The sequence below is a fragment of the Sorghum bicolor genome, chromosome 2, assembly GCF_000003195.3.
Source record: "Sorghum bicolor cultivar BTx623 chromosome 2, Sorghum_bicolor_NCBIv3, whole genome shotgun sequence".
Lineage (NCBI taxonomy): Eukaryota > Viridiplantae > Streptophyta > Magnoliopsida > Poales > Poaceae > Sorghum > Sorghum bicolor.
Window position 1 is genome coordinate 5,816,021 of NC_012871.2, and position 23,995 is coordinate 5,840,015.

At 43.9% G+C, this 23,995-nt stretch overlaps 3 protein-coding genes across 3 annotated transcripts; all 3 read right to left on the bottom strand.

The window, feature by feature from the left end:
• On the bottom strand, positions 221–1,888 carry LOC8075039. Its single transcript, XM_021453333.1, has 5 exons — positions 1,861–1,888; positions 1,522–1,754; positions 1,277–1,423; positions 917–980; positions 221–808 (listed from the first exon to the last, which is right to left on the bottom strand). Exons 2-5 carry the CDS (start codon positions 1,737–1,739, stop codon positions 497–499), a joined length of 741 nt encoding a protein of 246 aa, XP_021309008.1. The 5' UTR covers positions 1,740–1,754; positions 1,861–1,888; the 3' UTR covers positions 221–496.
• Positions 7,195–12,702, bottom strand: LOC110432242. Its single transcript, XM_021452249.1, has 2 exons — positions 8,978–12,702; positions 7,195–8,882 (listed from the first exon to the last, which is right to left on the bottom strand). The coding sequence occupies exon 2, from the start codon at positions 8,865–8,867 to the stop codon at positions 7,437–7,439; it is 1,431 nt and encodes a 476-aa protein (XP_021307924.1). The 5' UTR covers positions 8,868–8,882; positions 8,978–12,702; the 3' UTR covers positions 7,195–7,436.
• Positions 18,641–22,966, bottom strand: LOC8075042 (uncharacterized protein ycf45). The gene is made up of 9 exons (XM_002461546.2): positions 22,350–22,966; positions 21,822–22,036; positions 21,507–21,657; positions 21,197–21,388; positions 20,631–20,793; positions 20,186–20,487; positions 19,760–19,936; positions 19,504–19,662; positions 18,641–19,175 (listed from the first exon to the last, which is right to left on the bottom strand). Exons 1-9 carry the CDS (start codon positions 22,767–22,769, stop codon positions 18,873–18,875), a joined length of 2,082 nt encoding a protein of 693 aa, XP_002461591.2. The 5' UTR covers positions 22,770–22,966; the 3' UTR covers positions 18,641–18,872.

Genomic DNA, 23,995 nt, shown 5'->3' on the forward strand with positions numbered 1-23,995 from the left:
CAACTATCAGTAGGCTTATAGCTAAACATGACCATTTTCGACAGCCCTGATATCATGGAAACAATCAAGCAGCATCAATATAAACAAGTTAATGTGGTCGAGCTTCGATTTTATCACCATGAGTTGTTGGCAACACCTTGGAAGAATTAAACTTACAGTAACTCACTAGAGAAGCCAAGGGAGAAAATAACCATTCTATAAAGAAACTTATAATTCTGACACAAAGGTAACACGTGACACATTTGACTTTAATGAAAAGCATCATAGGTTGGGGAACTGCATTCATCGAGATTACTACATGTAAACCAAGCTTTAGCATGTCTCAACATACTTGTTAATTGGACCACAAACTTGACACATCCAAGCCCCAGAAAAATGTATCACCTAATTCTACTAGATGTACCCAGCTGCTAACTACTACATACTTGGAAAAGATCTAATTTCTGTTTAACATCCCAATAAGTAGCCCACAAGCAACAATTTCACTGCTTATTTTTCAAGCGCCAAACTCCGAGAAGTAGGGAACATATGGAGCAATGCACATATAGTCATGTCCAAGAGTGCAGAGATCACGCACTTCTTTACTATCCATGTTATACAATATCAGCTTTAGGTCCCAGTGCTGAACAAGAAAAACCAAACTGTGATCTGGATGAATTCCAACAACATTGTAGTTAGTGTCCATATGGTGATTCCTTTCCCCAAACAACTCTGATAATCTTACACTGTCCTTCAGGACCCATTGTTGTCTGTCATAGTCCTGGAGAACCCAGATTAATAATCTTTCCCATATCTCTGCTTTGTACAACCAAAACCATCACAAATAACTTTTTGTTCAGGGTACTGGCAGATTGTAGTACAAGCACCCTTGGGACTGTCCAATATAACCAGACAACGACCAGATTTTCCTGCCTACCTGACATGGTGCAGCGATGATCTTCTGTATGTTCCCTTCTACATCTACCACAGTTAGCTCACCCCTTCCCAAATATGAGAGCAGATGTAGCATGCCATTAAAATAGAGACCAGGAGAGTTAGGTGCTATGTGATAGCCACCCCAGTCACTTTTGTTGTGACTCCATGCCTGAGTTTTTGATGAGTAGACGTGCACTGATGTTTTGTATTCCTCCATAAAAAACTGGACCAAGTTGAAGTGGCAGCAGACACCTGGGTCGAAAAGCAAATAGGTGAACGCAAATCCACCGAACATCATGTGCTCCCTTGTCAAGCCAGAGTTGGGCACAGCCACACATTGCTTAGTGGCAGGGTTGCAAACGATATAGCTCTCTGAAATGTCACAGCTATTGTAGTGAACTGCAAAGAGGAGGAGGCCATTGCAGCAATGCAAGAGCCTTTGTTCCTCAAGAATGCCAGGCCCAGGCACCTCAAACAGATAGGAGAAGTCCACAGTACGCACATATCTCTGCAGCACATCAAAGAAACCATACAGATGGCTAAGCGATTCCTTGTCGTCGCTGTCATCAGTGTCACCGTGTACGCCATCCCCATAGTCACTATCACCCACGATGCCCTTTGTCCCGAAAGAAGAACCCTTCTAGGGTCTGGGGTAGCTTCTTGTGGTGGAGGGGATCGGCGATGAGGTGGCAAAAGGCCTTGGAGACGCACTTGAACCGGTAGACGGACTTGACGGGGACGCGGGAGAGGATCTCCACGAGGGGGTCGTCGGGGAGCACGGCGACCGCCGCCTCCGCGTCGCACATCCTCTTGGGGCAGTCCATTCCACCGAGAGCCAGCTGCAAAGCGGGGGGTCGAGGGAGAGAGAGATGTGACGGGGAAATCAGGTATGCCGCATGCGCATGCGCGACAGAGAGAGAGAGACGCAGCATCGGGGAAGCGTACCGACGCCGGACGTCGGAGATGGCCGCGGCTAAAGACGGCGGCGCTGGACGGTGTCGAGGAAGCGGAATCGACTGAGCAATTGAGGAATTTCTAAACCCTAGCACCTCCAGCAGTCGCCATTGCTCTCCGGCAGAGAGCTCAGGGGCTCAAAAACGAGCTCCTCCCCAAAAACGGGCAGGGGAGCAGACCAAGCAAGCGAGTATGAGTGTGTTTGGTTCCCTGCATAACCCCCTAGCCAGGCTTCCACAGTGCAGGTTGCGCCTTTGGTTCTCTAGTCGGCCTCCTAGCCAGGCTTACGGAAGCCCAGTTTATACGGTTTTCCTGGCTTCCTGGGAACGCCCGATTCGGCCGTCTCCGCAGAGCCAAGCTTGCGCTAGGCTCGAGCGTGAGTACGCTCACCCCCTCATTCGCGAATCTCCTCCTCCTCCGGTCGTCTCCTTCTTCCCTCGTCCGCGCGCACGCATTGCTCTGTCCGCCGCGCCATGGTTCCGTCGCCGCGCCATGGCTCTGTCTGCAGGTCGATCTCCTAGCTGCAGCGACGGTGGCTCCTCACCCGTGCGTGCCCTACTGGCCGGGGAGGGCGGCGCGAGGGAGGAGATCCCCCTACGGGCGCGCCAGCGAGCTCCATCCCAGGATGGCGCAGCCCTAGCCCCGACAAGCCCCGCTCCGATCCAGATCCACGCCACTCCATGGCAAGCAGCAGCAGCACACGTGACCAGATTGTTTCCGGATTGGTCTCTCGCTTCAGCGGCCTCACCAATCGTCCTTCGTCCAGACTGTAGGGTGAGCGTGTCCTACTCCCACTCCATCAGCTGGATGCTGAGCGGGGTGCGGTCGGCGGCGCGCAAGAAGCTCTTCTGGACCGACTAGGCGGCCGACCTGCTGGGTATCGCCAACTGGTCGGATGAGACGAGCGGCGGCGCCGAAGGCCACGGCCACTAGCAGCAGCCGCAGTAGCACTGGTGGACGGCACTGGAGCACAACTTCGTGCTGGAGGCCACCGACGACGAGTACGGCGGGGCGGAGGAGGAGCACTGCAAGGGCCATGGAGATGGAGATAAGCACTACGACCATGGGATGGAGGAGCTGCGAATGTAGCCATGGCGAGGGGCCAGAGGGCGAGCACCACAAGGCCGTGGATGGGGTGCTCGGCGAGGAGGACAGCAGTGAGGTTCATGCTCACCGACTGTTCGACACAATACCTCAAAAAGTGGTGAACTCACCCTCCCAAAGAAAAGGTGACTCTATACAAAGCAAGCCATCCAACCAAACAAACTTGTCTATAGCCAGGCTAACACAATGCAAACAACCAAACAACTGTGAATTGGCTTAGTTAGAGCAGGCTAAGGCTAGCTTGTCTTAATTTTGCTAGCTAGGCTTGTCTAGGAAACAAACCAAACACACCCTATTTGGTTTGGGCTTCAAGGGCTGTGTTTTGTGAAATGAGATTCTGGGCTGGGCCAACAGACGGCCAGCGTATGGTCTCTCCGCTTCTTCTTCTCTTTATCAAAGAAACTTCATAATGTTTTGTCAGGATTCCCAAAAATCTGTAAAAATGGACTTTGATGGAAAGATGGGCCTCCTGCATGGCTGCTTGTGTAGATTAAGAGTACAATGTATTTGATAGGCCCAACGTGCAGAGATTTTTTTATATCCAACTCGGCTCTACGGCCTTATATTAAGGGACTCTCGTTCAGCATAATCGCAAGCAGCCAAACCAAGTACAAAACTCTAGGAGGGGATCTGTCCACATATTGGATTGACCCGGGTCCCAACTCAGCTCTTTCCTAACGTCGGCTCGTGTGTAGACGAGTTACAAGACCTTGGAACATTACAAATTTTGAGACATCTAATAAAATGATTAAATAGGCGAATAGACCTATGGTCAATGGTAGGTCAGTCCAGTGAAACGCTACCCACTAGGATCTAAATCCTAGTGTGATGCGAATGTGGTGTGTGTGAGTTGTGTGCATCTAAATTGTATCTAATCAAAAAAAATGACTAAATAGATAAGCACAAAGGTCTCTGAAGATATTTTACCACCAAACGCTAAATCTCTGGCCTGCGACGCTGGGCTTCCTTCAAATGGCAGGAGTCGGTTTCCACCTCTATCTGAATAATGCCGAAACATTCAGCTGCCTCCAGCATGCGCCTGTTTGCAGGCTATTGTTTCTGCCATCAATGCATCATGTATCATGTCTAGGCGTCCAGCCCCAGCTAGGACCGGTTGGCCTTCATGGTTCGTCACGATGAAGCCCCAAGCCCCGTCCTTCGTGTCCTGTATGAATGAGCCGTCCACATTGATCTTCAGGTATCCCTAAGCAGGTGGTCTCCATCCCAGCAGTTGGACTGAAGGCAGCCTTTCATGGTGGGTGTTCTGTGTTCATGCTCTGAATATCCGCCACCACTGAGACTACAGCGCACGCCATCGCCTGGTATATCGGCATGAGTTCTCCAGCATTCACCTTGTTCACCATTTCCAAAGCAACACTGCCACCCGAAGGCAAATATCATGCCTCATATTCAGCACCCTGAAAACAAAATCTTTAGAAGAGACAGCCTGCAGCAAACTTGCTCGCTCGGCCTCCAGCTGGAGTTCCCGCCAACAGTGCCTAGTCGGCTTGCATTTAAGAAAGCAGTGGCCCCCATCCTCATCATATCTGAAGCACACCGGACATCTAGTATCCAACAGAATTCCCCTTCTTCTTTGAAAGCCAGACTGTTATGAGCCACTCGTCATAGGAAAATTGTTTGATTTTGGGAGTGGCCGGTAGTCTCCAGATATTGCTTCCTTCATTATTGTTTCGGGGTGCGGAGCTCTCTCCTGTTTGACGTGTCATCAGCATTTCTTCTCTATTTTCAAGAACGCGGTATGCCGATTTGACTGAGAACATGCCCTTTGGATCAAAGTGCCAAGCGACAAAATCATCAAGGTCGCATTGGACTGGTATTACCAGAATATTGGTCACATCTTCTTCCCAAAATAAATCCTTAATGAGCTACTCCCAGAGACCAGTGTGAGGATCAATCAATTCCGAAACTTTGGATAGTAGGATCGAACCTCGGGGGGTTCTTGGTCTTCTGGTGATGCCTGCTGGAATCCAAGGATCTTACCAAATTCTCACATTTTGCCCATTCCCTATCCTCCAAGCTTTCAATCCGCGGCATACTTCTCCACGTATATGAAATCCCAGGACCTTCTTTTGCCTCCATTATATTACCATCAGATCAATACTTGGCTCTCAATAGTCGAGCACATATTGAGTCAGGTGTTTGAATTAATCTCTCTAAATTTGTCATGAAAGCATGGCCAGGTTAAAAAGGTGGAGGTCCCTATACCCGAGTCCCCCTTTCTCCTTTCGACTAGTTAATTTCTGCCATGACACCCAATGTAGCTTCTTATCATTATCTTGTTGTGCCCACCAATACCTGCATATCATCGAGCTTATCTCATCACAGAGTTGGTGAGATCAAAACATGACATCGCATAGCTCGGTGTAGCCTATGCTGTTAATTAGAACCTCCTTTCCAGCTTTGGACAACAACTTCTCCTTCCACCCCTGAATGTGTATCCAAACCCTATCTTTCAAATAAGCAAACATCTTTGAGCATGATCTCCCCATGTGGACTGGTAATGTTATGTTCGGGAAAACATATAAGCGTCGGGATCGTGGCTGACCAGGGTTGGCGTGTGTGTGCACGGTCACCACGACGGGGTGTCCATGTCGTTTATGACAAGTGGATAGTTAGGGATATTTATCAGATTTGGTTAGTTATATTTATTAGGAGATCTAGTTTGTTAGGAAGTCCTCGTTATGGAGTCATGTAAGGACTATAAGAGTCCCCATTGGTTAACGAGAAGGGTTAAGCCCAGGATTGAGATTTATATCTCCCTAAGGGCGCCTGGCTGTGCTTTCCTGTCCGTCTGCCCTGCTGCTGCTCGTGATCGACCTTCGATCATGGCACCAACTCGCCGCCAGGTCTCTCGCGCTCACGCTCCAATCTCTCCGCCCTACTTTCTACGCTCCAAAGCCCGACGTTCTACCAGGTAACCCTAGGTACTTCTCACTTCTCGCCTCATGGGATAAATCCAGAATAGATAGGAAAGCTGATTTTGTAGACTGTCCAAAGTTCTTGCTAAAAAGCACTGATGATTTATCTTTATTGATTATCTGCCCTGATACACTTGCAGTACATGTTGCAGGTGACTTGCATTCTCTTCATTTGCTTTTAGAAGAAGCACAGAGTCATCCGCAAACAACAAATGAGTGATACTTGGAGCAGATTCACATATGGTCACTCCTTGTAATTTTCCATCATTTTCTGCTGCATTAAGAAGCGCCGAAAAACCTTCATCACAAATGAGGAATAAATATGGAGACAAAGGATCGCCTTGGTGTAACCCTTGCGAAAGGATGATTTCATTTGTCAGTTCACCATTCACCTTAATCTTATAGGAAACTGTGGTTACACACTTCATTATTAGAACAGTCCACCTATTATTGAAACCCAATTTTTTTCATCAACCTTTGAAGAAAGTGCCATTCAACACGATCATAAGCTTTGCTCATATCTAGCTTCAGAGCTGCATAATAATTAATCCCCACCACTCCGTTTATTTTGCAAGTAATGTGTCAGCTCATAAGCAATCAATACATTATTTGTAATCAACTGCCCAAGTACCCACTTCACCACTTGTCCAATAGAGCCTCATTCATAGTCCTGGTGTCTTATCACCCCTAAGCCCCCATAATCCTTTGGAACGCAGATATTCTCCCATCTAACCATGTGGTACTTAAATTTATCATTGGCGACCCGCCAGAAGAATTAAGGACCTAATAGAGTCTAATTGTTGATGTATTCCTGCTTTCAGGTTGTACATCCCCATAATGTAAAGAGGAAGGCTGCTCAAAGATGAATTGGTTAGGATCAGTCTACCCCCTGAAGACATGTGCTTTCCTTTCCAGGGTTAAAGTCTTTCCTGATTTTGGCCACTATCCCACTTAGAGCCTTAATCCCCAGATGAGCGTCAGATATGGGAATACCAAGGTACATCATAGTAGATTCCCAATTGAACAATTAAGCATGTTTGTAACTTTCTCCTGTTCATTTCTTTCAGCCTCTAGTACTAGAACTTCTGATTTGTGATAATTAATCTTTAAACCAGTCATCCACTCAAAGCAATACAACAAAATTTTGAGGCACATAGCTTTCATTTTTTGTTGCTTTCGTTGCCTTGAAAAATTCAGTATAAACGAACATGTACTGGGCTAAGGAAAAAAATAAAAGAAAAACAGCAGACAGTAATCACCCACTAGTAAAGCCACAGAAAAAAAAAGATAACGCGTCATATGTAAGGAGTTTCTGGGAGCACAAAACATAGAGACAACTAGGTGTACAGTTAGCTTACATATACGTCTGAACAGGTTGATGTATTAATTGGACCACATACATAACCAGCACTAGTAAAAGGCATCGCGCCCAATCCTACTACATAACCAGCATCAGTAAAAGACATAACTGGAAACTCTGATTTCGGCTGGAACGTCCCAGTAAGTAGCCCACAAGCAACAATTTCAGTGCTTATTTTCAAGTGTTGACAACTCTTTGAAGTAAGGAACATATGGAGTGATGGACCGATAACCAGTTCCAAGAGTACAAAGTTGACACACTTCCTTGCTGTCCATGTTATATGATATCAGCTCTAGGTTAAAGTGATGAATAAGAAATACCAAATTGTGATCCGGATGAATTGCAACCACTTCGAAGCCATTAATCGTTTGGCCAGTTATCTTTCCAAACAGCTTCAAAAAGCTTACAGTGTCCTTCAGGACCCATTCTTCTGTATCATAGTCCTCAAGAACCCATATGAACAATTCATTATTCTGCTGTTCTGGGGAGATGTCATCATGACCCAGGTCAGCATGGTAAATCAAATGCAAACGACCTTGGGACTGGCCAACATAATCAGAACACGTCCGGAACTCATTGCCCTCCTGAAAGGGCATAGGGATGACCTTCCTTGTGTTGCCTTCCACGTCCATCACAGCTATCTGATTCCCCTCATACAAGACCGCATACAGCATGCCATTAGCATATGCGATGCCTAAGCCAGGTGCTATGCGAAGCTCACCCCAGTCACTTCTGACAGGACTCCACACCCCAGATTTAGATGAGTAGATGTGCACTGGAATTTTGTCTGCCCTGATCTGGACCAAATGGAAGTGGGAAGAGGCAACCGGATCGAAAACCAAATAGGCTAACGACAGCCATTTCATGTCAGGGTCGGGCACAACGACCCATTGCTCAGTCGCAGGGTTAGACACAATATAGCTCTTGCTAAGTGATTCGCCTGATACCTGGAAAAAGTCAAAGAGGAGGAGGCCATTGCAGTCATCCAAGACACAGATGTTCACAATGCCCGGCAGCTCAGTCAGGAACGGGAAGCAATGATCCACAGGACGCGGGGGTCTCCCTAACATGTCGATGAAATGCACACAGACTTGGCGTCGGAAGTTGTTGCTGTCACCTCCATCACGGCTGCTATCTTCACTATCTCCATCATCACTGTCACTGTCGTCGCTACCTCCATCACCACTCCTGTCTTCACCATCTCCATTGGCACTGTGGCTATCGTCGCAGCCTCCATCACTGTTGCTGTCTTCACCATCTCCGTTATCACTGTCGGAATTTTTTCCGCTGCCACCACTACCGCTGTCTTCGCCGTCTCCATCATCACTGTCATCGCTGCTTCCATCACTGCCGATGTCTCCACCGTCACTATTGGAGTCATCAACGCAGCTGTTGACAATGAGGAAGAACCCTTCTAGGGTTTGGGGTAGCTTCTTGTGGTTGAGGGGGTCAGTGATGAGGTCGCGCCAAGCCTTGGAGACGCACTTGCAGCGGCAGAGGGACTTGATAGGGACACGGGAGAGGATCTCCACGAGGGGGTCGTCAGGAAGGCTGGCGCTGGCCGCCGCGGCCACGCTCCTATTGGAGCAGTCCATGCCGCCGCGAGCAATCTGCAAACCGGCAGATCAAGACAAGAAATTTGAATGAAGAGTATGCGCTTGCAAGAGAGAAAAAATGCAGCATCGGGGAGGCAAGCGGAACGTACCAGCCGCCGGAGATGGTCGGAATTGACGACGGCGCAGCTGGCCGGTGCCGAGGAAGCAAAAGCAACCGAGGATTTGGAGAATTTCTAAGAAGAGAGAATTCCTTATTTGGCCCTGTAAACATAAATAATTCCTTAGTTGGCCCTCTAAATTTGGAAATTTCCTATCTGACACTACTTGTATCTTTGGTGCTAAAATGAGATCACTGTTAGTTTGGAGGTCTAACGGTGTTAAACTAAAGGTAAAAAAGACTAAAATGCCCCTCAATATACTGAATGTATGTGTACTGTATAGGACTGGATGTATATGGACAATATATATGTAATGTATAATATGACCTTGGCAATACTTTTGACACACAACAACATTGTGGACAGCCATAATAAATATAAATTCAAGCATTAAGATAGCAATCTTAATGATATCTTAATGCGATCTTTTTTATACTTCTTAATCACTATCCTAATGCTTGAATTTGTATTCATTATGGCTGTCCATTGTGTTGTTGTGTGTCAAAAAATATTGCCAAGGTCATATTGTACATTACATATATATGTATTGTCCATATACATCCAATCATATATAGTACATATACATTTAGTCCATTGAGGGGCATTTTGGTCTTTTTACCTTTAGCTTAACACCGTTAGACCTCCAAACTAACGGCGGTGACATTTTAGGTACGAAAGATACAAGTAGTGTCAGATATGGAATTTCCATGTTTACAGGGCCAAATAAGGAATTTTGTATCTATACATGGCCAAATAAGGAATTCTCTCTTCTAAGAACCCTATCACCTCCCGCACTTGTGCTGCCCCGTTGTGAGGGGAATGGACGCTGGACAGTGGAGACAGTTTTCCTTTGCAAAATGAATTTCTGAGCTGGGCCTAACGCCTTAGCTGATGGCCCACAGATCTTCCAATCCTCTCATCACTCTGACCCTATTCTTTTTATTAAAATTGTTGTATATTAATAGGGCACATATTTTCCCCTCAAAAAAACAGAGGACATATTCTTTATTTTAAATATTTTGCATGAAGAAACCAAATATGTAACTTAGACAATTCTTCCATAGTTCCATGTGACGTTTTCTTCTTGATACAACAATACCATATCGAAACAGAAGTGAGAAGTGCAGCTTGAACATGTAAGCTGACCTGGCTTAATACACCGGAAATGGAATGATAGATTTAGCAAGGAAAAGAATGGATGGCAATTGCAGTTAAGCTTCGCTGTTTCCATTCGTACGTGAACATTATGCACTATCTACAACACTACACAAGTCTGTGCAACAGGAACAAGAAGAGAGATATGACAGTATTTGTGCTATACAAAATCTGGATGCATGAAATAGAATGGCTTTTACATTTTCTCCATCAGCCATATTCCTACTAAACTCAAAATATTAAAAATTTGTGTAGCTCAAATGTCAGCCTTAGAAAGTAAGCATTTAAAAACAAAGGCACATGAGTGGGAGAGTTTGCTAGTTTACATGCAAAATCTATTTTATTATATTCTAACATGTAATGGACTCAATATTCAGCCTTCATCATGTCATCAGAAACTAACATGGAGAGGATCCACAGTTCAAAACTTATAGCAGTAAATTGAGTTCTTTTGGCATTTGCATTGAGTTTCAGTTGAAGTGCCTTCGAACACCTCAAGTATCATACTTCACGCAGAGTTGACTTTAAAGTTAAGATAAGTAGCTGTAGAAGTAACATATCAACTATTCAACTATCAGTAGGCCTATAGCTAAACATGGCAATCATTTTCCATAGCCCTGGTATCATGGAAACAATCAAGCAGCATCTATATATACAAGTTAATGTGGAAGAGGTTTAATTTTATCACCATGGGTTGCTAGCAACACCTTGGAAGAATTAAAGTTACGGTATAAGTAAACATGTAATGGGCTGAGCAAACAAGAAAAATCTCAGGTAGTAATAACTCACTAGAGAAGCCAGGGGGGATCCCATTCATAAAGAGACTTATAATTCTGGAAATACAAAGGTAGCATTTGACACATTTGACTTTAATGCAAAGCATCATATGGTTGGGCAACTGCATTCATCAAGATAACTAGATCGAAACCAAGCTTACATAGCACGTCTCACCAGGCTTGCAGTGTTAATTGGACCACACACAAGACACATCCAAGGCCCAGAAAAATGTATCACCTAATTCTACTAGATGTACCCAGTTGTTAACTACTCCATACTTGGAGAAGATCTCATTTCTGTTTAACATCCCAATAAGTAGCCCACAAGCAACAATTTCACTGTTTATTTTTCAAGTGCCAAATTCCAAGAAGTGTGGAACATATGCAGTGATGAGCTTATAGCCATGTCCAAGAGTGCAGAGATGACACGCTTCCTTACTATCCATGTTATACGATATCAGCTTTTGGTCCCAGTGCTGAACAAGAAAAACCAAACTGTGATCTGGATAGATTCCAACAACATTGTAGTAGATATGGCAATTCTCTTTCGCAAACAACTTTTAAGTTTACACTGTCCTTCAGGACCCATTGTTTTCTGTCATAGTACTGGAGAACCCAGATTAATAATCTGTCCCAGATCCATCCTGTATGACCAAAACCATCACAAATAATTTCCTTTTCACTGCAGATGTAGTACAAGCACCCTTGGAACTGTCCAATATAACCAGACATTGGCTACATGTCCCTGCCTACCTGACATGGTGCAGGGAAGATCTTCTGTGTGTTCCCTTCCAAATCTACTGAAGTTAGCTTCTTTCCCCAATATGAGAGCAGATGTAGCATGCCATTAACATAGACACCAGGAGAATAAGGTGCTATGCAATTGGAACCCCTGTCAATTGTGTTGTGACTCCATGCCTGAGTTTCTGATGAGTAGACACACACTGATGTTTCAATTCCCTCCACAAAAACTTGGACCAAGTTGAAATGGCAACGGACGCCTGGGTTCAAAAGCAAAGAGGTGACCATAGATTCAGAGATCATCTGATGCCATGTCAAGCCAGAGCTGGCCACAGCCACACATTGCTTAGTGGCAGGGTTGCAAATGATATAGCTCCCTGAAATGTCACAACCATTGTAGTGAACCGGAAAGAGGAGGAGGCCATTGCAGCAATGCAAGAGCCTGGTTTCCTCAAGAATGCCAGGCCCAGGCAGCTCAGTCAGATAGGAGAAGTCCACAGGACGCACGGATCTCTGCAGCACATCGATGAAACCATAGAATTGACGAGGCGGTTCCCTGTCGTCACTGTCATCCGTGCCACCATGTTCGCCATCTCCGTTGCCGTTGTCGCAGTCATCGCCACAGCTATCGCTATCACGATGCTCTTCGTAAGAAGAACCCTTCTAGGGTCTGGGGTCGCTTCTTGCGGTGGAGAGGATCGGCGATGAGGTCGCGCCTATGCCTTGGAGACGCACTTGAACCGGCAGACGGACTTGACCGGGACGCGGGAGAGGATCTCCACGAGGGGGTCGTCAGGGAGCACGGCGACCGCCGCCTCCGTGTCGCACATCCTCTTGGTGCAGTACATTCCACCAAGACCAAGATGCAAAGCGGGGGATGGACAGAGAGATGTGACGGGAAATCAGGGGTATGCCGTATGCGCACGAGAGAGAGACGCAGCAGCGGGGAGGCGTACCGGCACCGGAGATGGTCGGGGGCCGACGACGGCGGCGACGCTGGACGGTGCCGAGCTCGAGGAAGCGGAGCAGAGACCAAGCGATCCAGTTGGTGGGCCGTGGGCCGTGGGGGGTCACTGGTGAGGACTTGAGTATGCTCGAGGCTGGGCCTTTCTAAAACGGTCTGGGCTTCAAGGGCTGCGTTTTGTAAAATGAACTTCTGGGCTCGGCCAACAGTGCCTAGCTTATGGTCTCTCTTCATGATGGCTAGTGTGTATCTTGTTCACTTCTCTCTTCAAATGAATCTTGACAATGTTTTGTTAAGATTAGGAAAAATCAGTAAAATATATTATTAATAAAAGGAACCGTCTAGCTAATAACAGGTTGTTTTAGCCTCTCGTAATAACTGTTTTATTTTAGCCTCTCGCAATATCTATCTTATATTATACTAGTAAATAACGGGTTGGCAGGATTGTGAAAAATAGGTAAAATCTTGACAATGTTTTGTTAGGATTCAGAAAGAATTTCCTATGCACTTACACTGTCTTATTATAACTATATTTAAACCGACTTATTATTATTATTATATTTACAATGATTTCTTTAGAGTGATGTAATTTGAGAATAACACAAATGCATGCCAATATATATATATATATATAATTATTCACAAATTTTAGAAAAAAATACAAATTATTCCAATCACTATGGCATCCACCCTCCCAACCTTATACCTTGCCCGCGCCGAGGATGCTGGCCGATGACGTTTGCGCCTGGATTGGGGCAGCGACCATGGCCCACCGGGGATGTCCATGTCCACCCATTCCAGGGCGGCGGTGGTGGCCTGAGGGTGGCGGGAGAGGGAGTGGAGAGTTAGAGCAACTCCAACACTATCCTAAACTTCACTTGGCAGATCTTAGATTTAGATTTTGCCAAGTGTAAAACTCAAATGCCAAGTAAAAAAAAGAGGCTTCTCCAACAGTTAGCTATTTTTTTGGCAAATTTGGACTATCTTTTGATTCGTGAAAAAATCAGAGGGACTTTTATGCAAAAGTTACAATCTATTTAAGGCATGCGTGAGCGAGCGTGGTGCTGGAGCGTGCATGCTGAATGTGTGGACCCCACCACGTAGGCAGGATGCCAAACGCTCCCAACGCTCCCAAATTTGAGCCAGTTGGCTCTCTTTTTGCCAAGCATCCTACTTTGCCAAGTGCATATAGGGTAGTGTTGGAGGAGCTTTTTCCATGTTTTGTCAAAAATTAGGATTTGCCAAGTGCATATAGGGTAGTCTTGGAGTTGCTCTAAGGAGCAGATTCTTGAAGGCTCTCAAAACACCCCGTTGTTGGGTAGCAATTCTATAATAAAATCAATTTGCAAGTAACTTACCAATAAGTGACAGGAAGATTGGCTCGAGAACAATATAATAAGTGTTTTAAGAATAAGATAATGAGCAAAGAAACACTAAAAAATTCCACAGAGAAAGATACTCTTTTCCTCTGCTATATTTCTACATGTATCAGTACTAAAAAGTTGTATAGCTCAAGTCACTTCTATAAATATCTTTTAAATTTTCCCACCTTGGTTAATCCATTAACAAAAAGTTGTCAACATATAGTGACCGCTTGGGTTAATGATTTTTTTGAAGTCCATGAGCCTACCGGTAAGCCCATTTCTATGCCCATTGGTGAGGTCAGTCCCATCCCAAGCCCGATCTGCCTTGACTTGAGGCCGTGTGCTGCTCGAGGGATAGAGAAGTCGTGCCACCACACCAAATCTACCACTTGGGGCTGGGGAAGGGGTGCCACCGCGCCAAATGCTACGCTTGGGTGTGGGGAAGGGGTTCCATCACCCTGGATTCACCCTCCAGAGTAGGGCTCGTCGGATCTACCGCTGCCTACTTGAGGGTGGGGTTTGTCGGATCCATCGTTGCCTGCTCGAGTGGGGGAGGAGCGGCACGTCGTGCTCGGGTGGAGGAGTGGCACCGCATGGATCCTAGTCGGGTAGGGGAGAGGCGCCGCCGCTGCAGTCTATTTGGACGGAGGAGGAGCTCAGGCCCCGCTGTTTGAAGGGTGGGAGAGGACAAGAGTGATTTGGGAGAGGATAAGAGTGACTCGAAACCCTAAGGCAATATATATATATATATATATATATATATATATATATATAAGAGAGAAAATGGGCCGCATGTTTAACGGGCATCTCTTGGCCTCGGTCATATTAACACAGGCAAGCCTCGTCAAGGGTCCGCATTCAGAAATGACCTCTAAGTAACCTATCTCCGTAAATCGATTTAAGGAGACGGTCTTTTTTTTACTACCTCAGTAAATCGATTTTACGAGACAAACATTTTTTACTGCCTCCGTGATGAGGCACCCATTTTTTACCGTGTTTGTAAATAAAATATTCGCCTCCATAAATCGATTTTACGAGGCAACCCATAAATGAACACGTCCGCCTCCGAAAATCCTTAGGTATTTTACGAGATGGTTGGATTTTGTGACCATCTTAGTTAATGTTTGTGCAATGTCTTGTAAAATCATTTTTCGTAGTAGTATCAGTCTTGGAAGTCAGAGATGAAACTATATTCTATAAATTCAGTGCTAACATATTGTATAGCTCAAATATCTGCTTTGAAAATCAGTGCTTAAAAAACAAGGGAGGTGACTGGGTGAGTTTTTTAGTTTACCTGCAAGAATATCATCCAGTTTATTAGGGTACTCCCAATACAGAAACCATCATGGTTAATATAGACATTAATTGTAATGCTACCTAAGCATTTTGCTGATGTGACAAGATAGTTATTGAAGCAGAGAATAAAAATCATAAAAACTGGATCTAAATTAGAAACCATGTCTACACAAAATCCAAGACATGAAGTGATATGATTGGCTGAGAATAGAAAGAGAATGAATGTGATTGGATTAAAAAATATTCTATAGAAACTATCCATTGGAACCATAGTTTCTATATATATAGTGTCTATAAAAATTAATATGTATAAAAACTATATGTAGTTTCTAGCATTGGAGTGCCCTTATTCTCTAACATGTAGTGGACTCAATATTCAGCTCTGGATGTCAGCACACATTCACATTGTTAGTGTCCACAATTGAGAACTCGACCAATAATAAATCACGGGTTCTCTTGTGTCACGGCTGTTGATAGGATAGGGCTTGCACCTCCTCAACTTGTCTAGATCTAGCCTAGCCCAGTCCGTCCCTAGGGCTACCCCTGGTGCAGCCTAACAACAGCCAGTAGGGCCTTGTTTAGTTCATACTAAAAACCAAAAACTTTTTAATATTTCTCGTCACATCGAATCTTACGGCACATATAAATAGAGCATTAAATATAGATAAAAATAAAAATTAATTATACAGTTTACCTGTAAATCATAAGATAAATCTTTTGAGCCTAATTAGTCCATAATTGTCAAATAAAAACAAAAGTGCTATAATACCGAAAACCAAAAAGTTTTCGAAACTAAACAAGGCCTAGGTTGTTTCAAAGAGTTAGTTCTAAAAAATTTCAAGATTCCTCATCACATCGAATCTTGCAGCACATGCATGGAGAATTAAATATAGATAATAAAATTAATTACACAGTTTATTTGTAATAATTAGATGAATCTTTTGAGCATATTAGTCCATAATTGGACATATTATCAAATACAAACGAAATTGATATAGTATCCAAAATCTAAAAATTTTGCCAACTGAACAAGGCCTTATCCCCGAGAAGAGGGCCAATTTGGTAGAACACTCATTCCTCGTTCTTGAGCTTTACCTTTTGATTCTCCGAATGTAAGGTGCAAATAAAAAACATTTTTAAAGTGATTCATGTGTCAAATAAATGGAGAGTAGTGGGAAGCGACGGAGAGTGGGGTTCTTTATCAGCTCGGAGCGTAAAATAGAGAAGCGATTCTCGTCACATCCCATCAGAATCCAGTTGCATTTAAACGTGAGGTGGCGCGTAATTAACTAATTCATGAAGCTGTCACTGTGACATATGGATATTTGACTATATTATTATTATATATATATATATCAGAGAATTGCTCTTTAACTAGTTTCAAATGATTTGGCAATTCCGTGTTTCAAAGGAACGGATCTTTTTGGACCTGTCATAGAATTATTCTCAAGATTCAGCTTTGGAGAGAGAATAACAGTCTTTTTTAGTGGAGAGAGAGAATAGCGGTCACAGGAGTGCAATTGTTGCCTTATTAAATCCAAAAAGGTTTTAAATTTTGACACTGTAGCATTTTCGTTTTTATTTGACAAACATTGTCCAATCAAAGAGTAACTAGGCTTAAAAGATTCGTCTCACTGTGTAATTAGTTTTTATTTTTATCTATATTTGATGTTTCATGCATGTGCTGTAAGATTCGATGTGACGAAAAATCTTAATTTTTTTTATTTTTGGATGAACTAACAAGGCCTGTGTGCAAAGCAGAGTATGTGGCCCAGGCCCAGGTGCAACTATGTGTATTTGTTTACCTAATCAGTGAGCAAAGTAATCATTATCTAAAAAAATAATAGAAAAGTAAAACTAATCAGTGAGCAAAGGGCTTCAATGTTCAGAATTCATTGCAATACACTCTATCCTTTTGGGCTTATATGTACATGAAAAAAGAGTATATTATTCCATTCTGATCCTATTGAAATGCTCAGAGAGGTTATATTCTTTTATATGTCTGTCTGTAATCATAGTTGCATCATATAGTACTTATTAAAGGCTGATATATGCATAGATAAATGGAAATATATTCAGCTGCGGTACGATATATATCCAAGCTTAAATCTGAATCAACGGGCTTTCTCGGCTGAAGAAATATTCTGCTACGATATGAGGCACATATCTTGAAATGAATTTCATATCTTTTATTTATTTGATTGACACTGTTTTCCATATGTATATTACCCAAAAAAGATCGTAGTATTCTCACAGTGCATTCATGGATCGGATATAAAATCTATCTTTATACCTCTTTTTTCATATAATAATATACCCCAAAAGCGCACTCGACATATTCAGGGGAATTTTTTTTGACCCCTATAATAAATATAATCGCAAAAATAAAAGACCCCTATATATAAATATGAGTCCCGGAAGAAGCAGCTCCCTGCATTCGCTTTCTTCCAATCTCTCTCTCTCCCAACATTTCTCGTTCAACATGATGAAGGGCAGCGGCGGCGTCCGGCCGTACCTGATGATGCCCATCCTATTCATCGTCATCATCTGGTGGACAACAATGCCTACCAAGTGTGCCTGTACGTATGTCATCATATCTTTCTTGTGTTTCCAACCTTCTTGTCATTATATATACGTGGGAATTTTTGAGACTTTGTTTAGATGAAGTCGGATTGGTAACAATTCATGTGCGTTGATGTGGATTAGTTCCGAGTCCACCTAATACATATGGATTGATATGAATCCAACTATCGCCCAGACAAAGCCTGATAAATTATTTTATATAAAATGTTGGAACGGAGCAGGTCGTCTTTTCGCAAACGGCACAATAACTTCAGACGACGCATCTAGAGATGACAGTAGTAATAAGGTCTACCTGAAATTTTGCACCGACAATTATTGTAATTACAAGGCATGCTACTGCTGCCTGACGGATTTACCGCATCCTCGTTGTTACTACACGCGGGAGGAGTGCAAGGCGGCATGCCCCGCGTGCAACCCTCAGTGTCCACCGGCGCCGGAGAACCAAGATCTGCCAATGAACGCTACCTTATTGTAATAATGGTAATAAGGTGTTATTAGATGATCTTCACAGAATCGTCACACTATTGCTGCTCATTTGAGCTTATAATAATAATAATATATTCCTTTGAAAAACCATATACTTTTTAGAAATTGAGATAATATATAACTTTATAAATATTGCTACTCAAAGTTTAAAAGATTTGACTTAAGACAAACCTAGATTTGCTTATATTTGTGACCCAAAGAGTATTTAGTTGCCCTTGGCTGGGAAGCAGTAGAGTGGATGCCAAACCAAAACAAACCCAATAACATATAGATTCAGACAAGAAGCAAATGCCACAACATGAGCATGTGAGCTGACCTGGCTAAGACGCCAGAAATGAACGGGTTTTATTCCAGCAAAAGAATGGAAGGCAATGCCAGTTAGCTTTGCTCTTTCGCTTCTTCAACATTCAACACTATTTACAACACTGCACAATGCTGTACAATAAGAGCAACAATGAGGGGCAGGAACGATGCACATTTCCGAGAGTGGTGATCGGAAGGTCAATCTGAATCTAGACGGGTCACTTTGGCAGAAAGGGCAGCCGAGAAAAACTTGAGCCGCCGCCATTCTCACTGACGATCAAATCTGATCCGGTTTGCTTAGTGGGCTTTGATACTCCATTGTCTTTACTAGAGCCCTTCTTGGTTATTTTCACGGGGAGAATCTGTAACCTCGGATTGGAGTCACTTCCAAAGGTTTCAGCAAGTAGCTGATAGCTCTCTACAAGCTCCAGCTGGCGAGCAACTATTTCTGAACATCTTGGGAGGAGCTCAACTGGCTCCCCGCCTGGAATAACAATGTACTCGATTGCAAGGCGAGCCTCCTGCATGTGTACAGAGTACAATGTAATTGTTATGTAACAACGCTAGTTTGGTGTTTAGAAACAGATATACACAGACATCAATATTACTGTATTGGCAGAATATCAGAAGTCATAGTATGATGATAGCGTAAAAACCCATTCTCATCGTGGACATCGAATCGATCCCATGTAGTCAACATTTTATAGTGATTGAAGGAAATGAAATGAGAAAATAATGTTCAATCAGGAAGAGAGATTATATTACTAACAAAAGACTATCAATTTTGCAATTAAAACATAAAATCATTTGAGTTATCTTTCAGAGGCAAGTATGTGGTAAAATGATTACCTCCAAAGCATCAATTTCCTCCAAAGATGGCTTACGTATCGGGGCATCATCCTCAATCTCTATCTCGCCCTCCATAACCTTAGGTTGCTTACTTGATGATCTGTTGTCTCTTCCAACAATCATTCTGATAGCCTTAACTATTTGAGCCATCGTATTAGTCTGTCATTTATTTACAATAAAAAAAGAAGTATGTTAATGCAAGCACAATCAGCACTTCAGCAGTAAATAGCACAAAATCAATGTATCGTGTGATGACCTTAACAACAAATATGGGAAGCTTGTGGTATTTGGCAACATTGTGAATCCAAGGATTCTGCTTCATTTCAGAACTTGATGCAAGAATCACGTCGGCTGCTCCGATGTCATCTGTTACATCTAGTTCATCATCAAATCCCATCACTGTTGCTACTTGCAATATATCAGCTTCTGAAATCTGGCAGCAGGAAATAGAAATGCCATGAGCATTTTATTTCTTCGTTACATTATATTAATGGCAGAAATAAAATACTGCATGACTTGTTTGAGAATAGAATCGTTAAATCAGTACTGAAAAAACAGTGTTCTCTGTTATTGAGAAATATATCATAGATAAAATACAAGGCAGCTTATGTGTTAGGTTACTAAACTGAGGACTAAACCAAAAGTAAAACCAAGACTCCAAGTTTTCCATCTCTTCATTTACCTGGTATGTGTATACACGGACTAGAGCCTTTCCAGGCACAGATTTCTTCCCTTTTGCTTTCCTTGTATAAACAAAATCATCACCAAAATTATCATCCGATGGCATACTCTTGATTTTTGTTTGCCTGGAGGCAGCAAAATCCTCGCTTAAGTTGCCTTCTAATGATATTGACTTGGTGACCATATCTTCCTGATATAGTGGCAGTGATTCTATTTCATACTCTCTATCAGGTATCACCAACGGCATTTCTGACTCTGTAGACTTATTATGCATCTTGCGAGCTTCAAACTTAGGAGGCTTCCCTGTAATAGAGAGTATCAATAAAGTGAGTTGAAGGAAACAGAAATAGAGTTCAGATCTTCAGAAGCCTGAAGATGTCAATGACTCCTAATAATTGAGGTGCTGACCCATGAGATTTATAATTGCTAAATAGTTGGGAAGTTACCTGCAAGAATAGCATCCACTGTGGCATCTAACTTGTGATGGACTCGACATTCAGTTTTGGATATCATCTCAACAGCGCATGAAAATGTAGGGGGTCCTTTTCTCTCAAGAATGGTTTTCTGGACTTTCCGTTTTTTTGCTTCCTCATCACCAAGAGTCACACTCTACATAAGAAACTTAAGATTGATATTTCCACAAACAAAATATTGAAGAGATCGTGTTGACATAAGGTAAAATGCTAATAGGGCTCCACAATTGAAATCCAATTTTAAAAAGAGAATATGATGAAGTAGGTAAACTGGGATCACCATTGCTTAGAATATAAACCAAACTAAAATCTGCCATGCAAAGCTTCAAAACAAAGTAATCGACCGTGGCACTTTAATGTCCCTTAAGAAGGTCACTACTCCCTCTGTTCCAAATTATAAGACATTAACTTATATCTAGGTGTGTAGCAAAAGCTATGAATCTAGAAAGCCAAAACGTCTTATAATTTGGAACGGAGGGAGTAATTTGCAGCAGCATGCAAATGCATTGGGTAAAGAGTAATAGAGGAAGTAAATGCACCTCAATCCCACCAACGAGCATTTGCAAACAAGGGTTTTTAATTATGCTCTCGATTGTCACCCCATGAGCAGTTCCAACTAGTTGAACACCTCTCTGAGCAATAGTGCTAGCTGCCATTGCCTCGAGTTCTGTACCAATCTCATCGATAACAATTACTTCCGGCATGTGATTTTCAACTGCTTCAATCATTACCTGCAGAAAACAAAGTTTCCTTTGTGTCACCACACTTGAGAGTGAAGTTTTAACAAAAGGCATGAGAATTCCTCAGCAAATAATTGAATTACATCAATGAACAACTCTGGGGACCTACGTTGTGCTGCATAGTAACTTTGGGAACTTGCATTCTCCTAGCACGTCCAATGCCAGAGTGAGGTACGTCCCCATCACCTCCTATTTCATTAGATGTGTCCACTATGATCACGCGTTTCTTACCTTCATCTGCCAAAATTCTAGCTATTTCCCTGTATTTTTTTTAAAAAGCATCATTATCCATTAGCATCACATTACAGTACTCATCAAACAATCTTTGATCTATACATTATCATACCAAATTATTGAATATGACTGCCATTACATGGAACCATCTTCTGATCTGGAGAAGCAACATGGATATTAGGTGCTGTACCTGATCAGAGTGGTTTTCCCAACTCCAGGAGGTCCAATCACCAGTATTGAACCACCGCCCACCACTAGGTCACGGATCATCTCAGCACTGCCAGATATAGCTCGACCAACACGGCAAGTGAGCCCTATGATTTGCGCTTTCCGGTTCCGGATAGCGCTGATCCGGTGCAATGAGTGATTGATTCCAGATCGGTTGTCCTCGGAGAAGTCACCTACCTGCAAAGCAACACCAATCTTCCGAATAAGCAAAACAGAGCCTCAACAAGGGCCACAAAAGTTGGCCTAAAGCTACTTGGAGCAGATACGTGCTAGTCATAGCAGTAGCATGCATCCTGATCTAGCATTCAGCCAATAAGAAATCAACTAGTCCATTCGAAGATGCCTGTGATCCATGCTCCAGAGGCACAGAACGCCGCCAAGCAGAGAAAATCTAGTAGTTTATTTGGGGGATCCGGGGTGGCGGCAAAAGCAGGAGTACCATGGTGTAACGCCGTTTGCAAGTAAATCAGCTCGTGCCTCGTGCAGCTACCTTGGCGACGGCCTGGAGGAGGTCGTCGGCGGTGACGACCTGGTCGGAGATGACCCAGTCCCCGGACGGGAACCGTGCGATGGGGCGGCGGCCGAGGTCCATGACGACCTCGACGAGGTGCCGCACCTCCTGGTGCAGCGCCAGCCCGCGCCGCATCCTAGCGGGCACCACCTCCAGGAACGCCTCCAGCTCGCCCCGCGCCCCGGGCGCCGCCGCGCTGACATCAGGCGCGGCCAGCTGGGCTGCGGCGCCCCGTGACGGCGCGCACAGCCGGTCCCCGGAAGGCCGGCGCACGGGCGGCTGCGCCGAGGCGCGGGGGCGCGCCCAGGCCCCACGCGGGCGCCGCCGTGGCGACGCGCGGCACGCCGGGCGCGCGCGCAGCGGGGTCGGGGACGGGGACGGGTTGAGCGCCCGGAGCATGGCGCCGGACCGCCGGCTGGCTAGTGACGGCGCAGGGGAAGGGGGGGAGGGAGGGAGCTGGGTAGCTTGGGGAGGCGGGAAATGGCGCGTGCGGGTTATATGTATGTACCGGGGTGGGATATTTCGTCGAACAGGTGGCGCGCACGGGCCGCGGGGGGAGGAGGTGTGGAAGACGAGAGGGAATCGGAGGAAGGAAGATTCGGTGGGGAGTGCTGCGGCCGCGAGCGGAGCTGAGAGAGAGAGAGAGGTTCCAATGGCGGGGACGTGAGGGACTCTTCTCGGCCGTTAACGACCGCGCACTCCGCCGTAGGCGCGGCCTATGATGGACCACCACCACACTACTTCTGTTCCTAGTCTCTTGGAGATTGGAGGCCTCTATTTTGCTCACATGATTTTTGTTTCTCTTTTGTATGGGATTTGGCCAGTTCTGCAAATGCCGCCACTACCAGTTGTATGCCAAAGGATTGAGGTTTGGAACCTGGTTTTACAGGATCATGGTTATTATGCATCTAATGAGAAGATAAACAGGAAAAAATAATTTTAGTCCCTCCAACTACTGTATTTTGGTCCTTCAACTTCAAGACTAAGACAAAAGTTATCTAATTCGTTAATGTTATCCATTTTTTCACCCCTTGGTTTGTTTGATGGTGGTTTTGGCCATGTGGCCACATCATATGATATGTCAACCTTCTCAACAAAGAAAGAGTAGAAGTTAATTGAGCCTGTTTAAGGCCTTGTTTAGTTCCCAAAAAACTTTGCAAAATTTTTCAGATTCTCCATCACATCGAATCTTTAGCCGCATGCATGAAGTATTAAATATAGACGAAAATAAAAATTAATTACACAGTTTGGTCGGAATTTACAAGACGAATCTTTTAAGCCTAGTTAGTCTATGTTTGGACAATATTTGTCAAATACAAATGAAAGTGCTACAGTGTCGATTTTCCAAAAATTATTGGAACTAAACAAGGCCTAAATGCACCAGGTAAATTTTAGCTAGCTAAATTTAGTTGCTAGGCATCCAAATGGTCCAAGTTTAACTAGGTTTAACTATTTTAACCCAACTCCTGTCTGGTTTAAACCCGTTAAAGTTTAGTCAAGCCTTGTTTAGTTCACAAAAAAGTTTTTGGATACTGTAGCACATAACTATAACAATTAGTGTCTGATCATGAACTAATTAGGCTTAAAAGATTTATCTCGTAAAATATATGCAAACTGCAATTATT

Coding starts and splice junctions, on each gene's coding strand:
- LOC8075039 (XM_021453333.1), bottom strand. CDS start 1,739: ATGGACTGCCCCAAGAGGATGTGCGACGCGGAGGCGGCGGTCGCCGTG. Junction 1,424..1,521: donor CGGGACAAAGGGCATCGTGG/GTGATAGTGACT, acceptor GATGTGCTGCAG/AGATATGTGCGTACTGTGGA. Junction 809..916: donor TCATCGCTGCACCATGTCAG/GTAGGCAGGAAA, acceptor TGATGGTTTTGG/TTGTACAAAGCAGAGATATG.
- LOC8075042 (XM_002461546.2), bottom strand. CDS start 22,769: ATGCTCCGGGCGCTCAACCCGTCCCCGTCCCCGACCCCGCTGCGCGCG. Junction 20,794..21,196: donor TGCTCGTTGGTGGGATTGAG/GTGCATTTACTT, acceptor TTTCTTATGTAG/AGTGTGACTCTTGGTGATGA. Junction 19,663..19,759: donor TTCCCATATTTGTTGTTAAG/GTCATCACACGA, acceptor AATAAATGACAG/ACTAATACGATGGCTCAAAT.
- LOC110432242 (XM_021452249.1), bottom strand. CDS start 8,867: ATGGACTGCTCCAATAGGAGCGTGGCCGCGGCGGCCAGCGCCAGCCTT.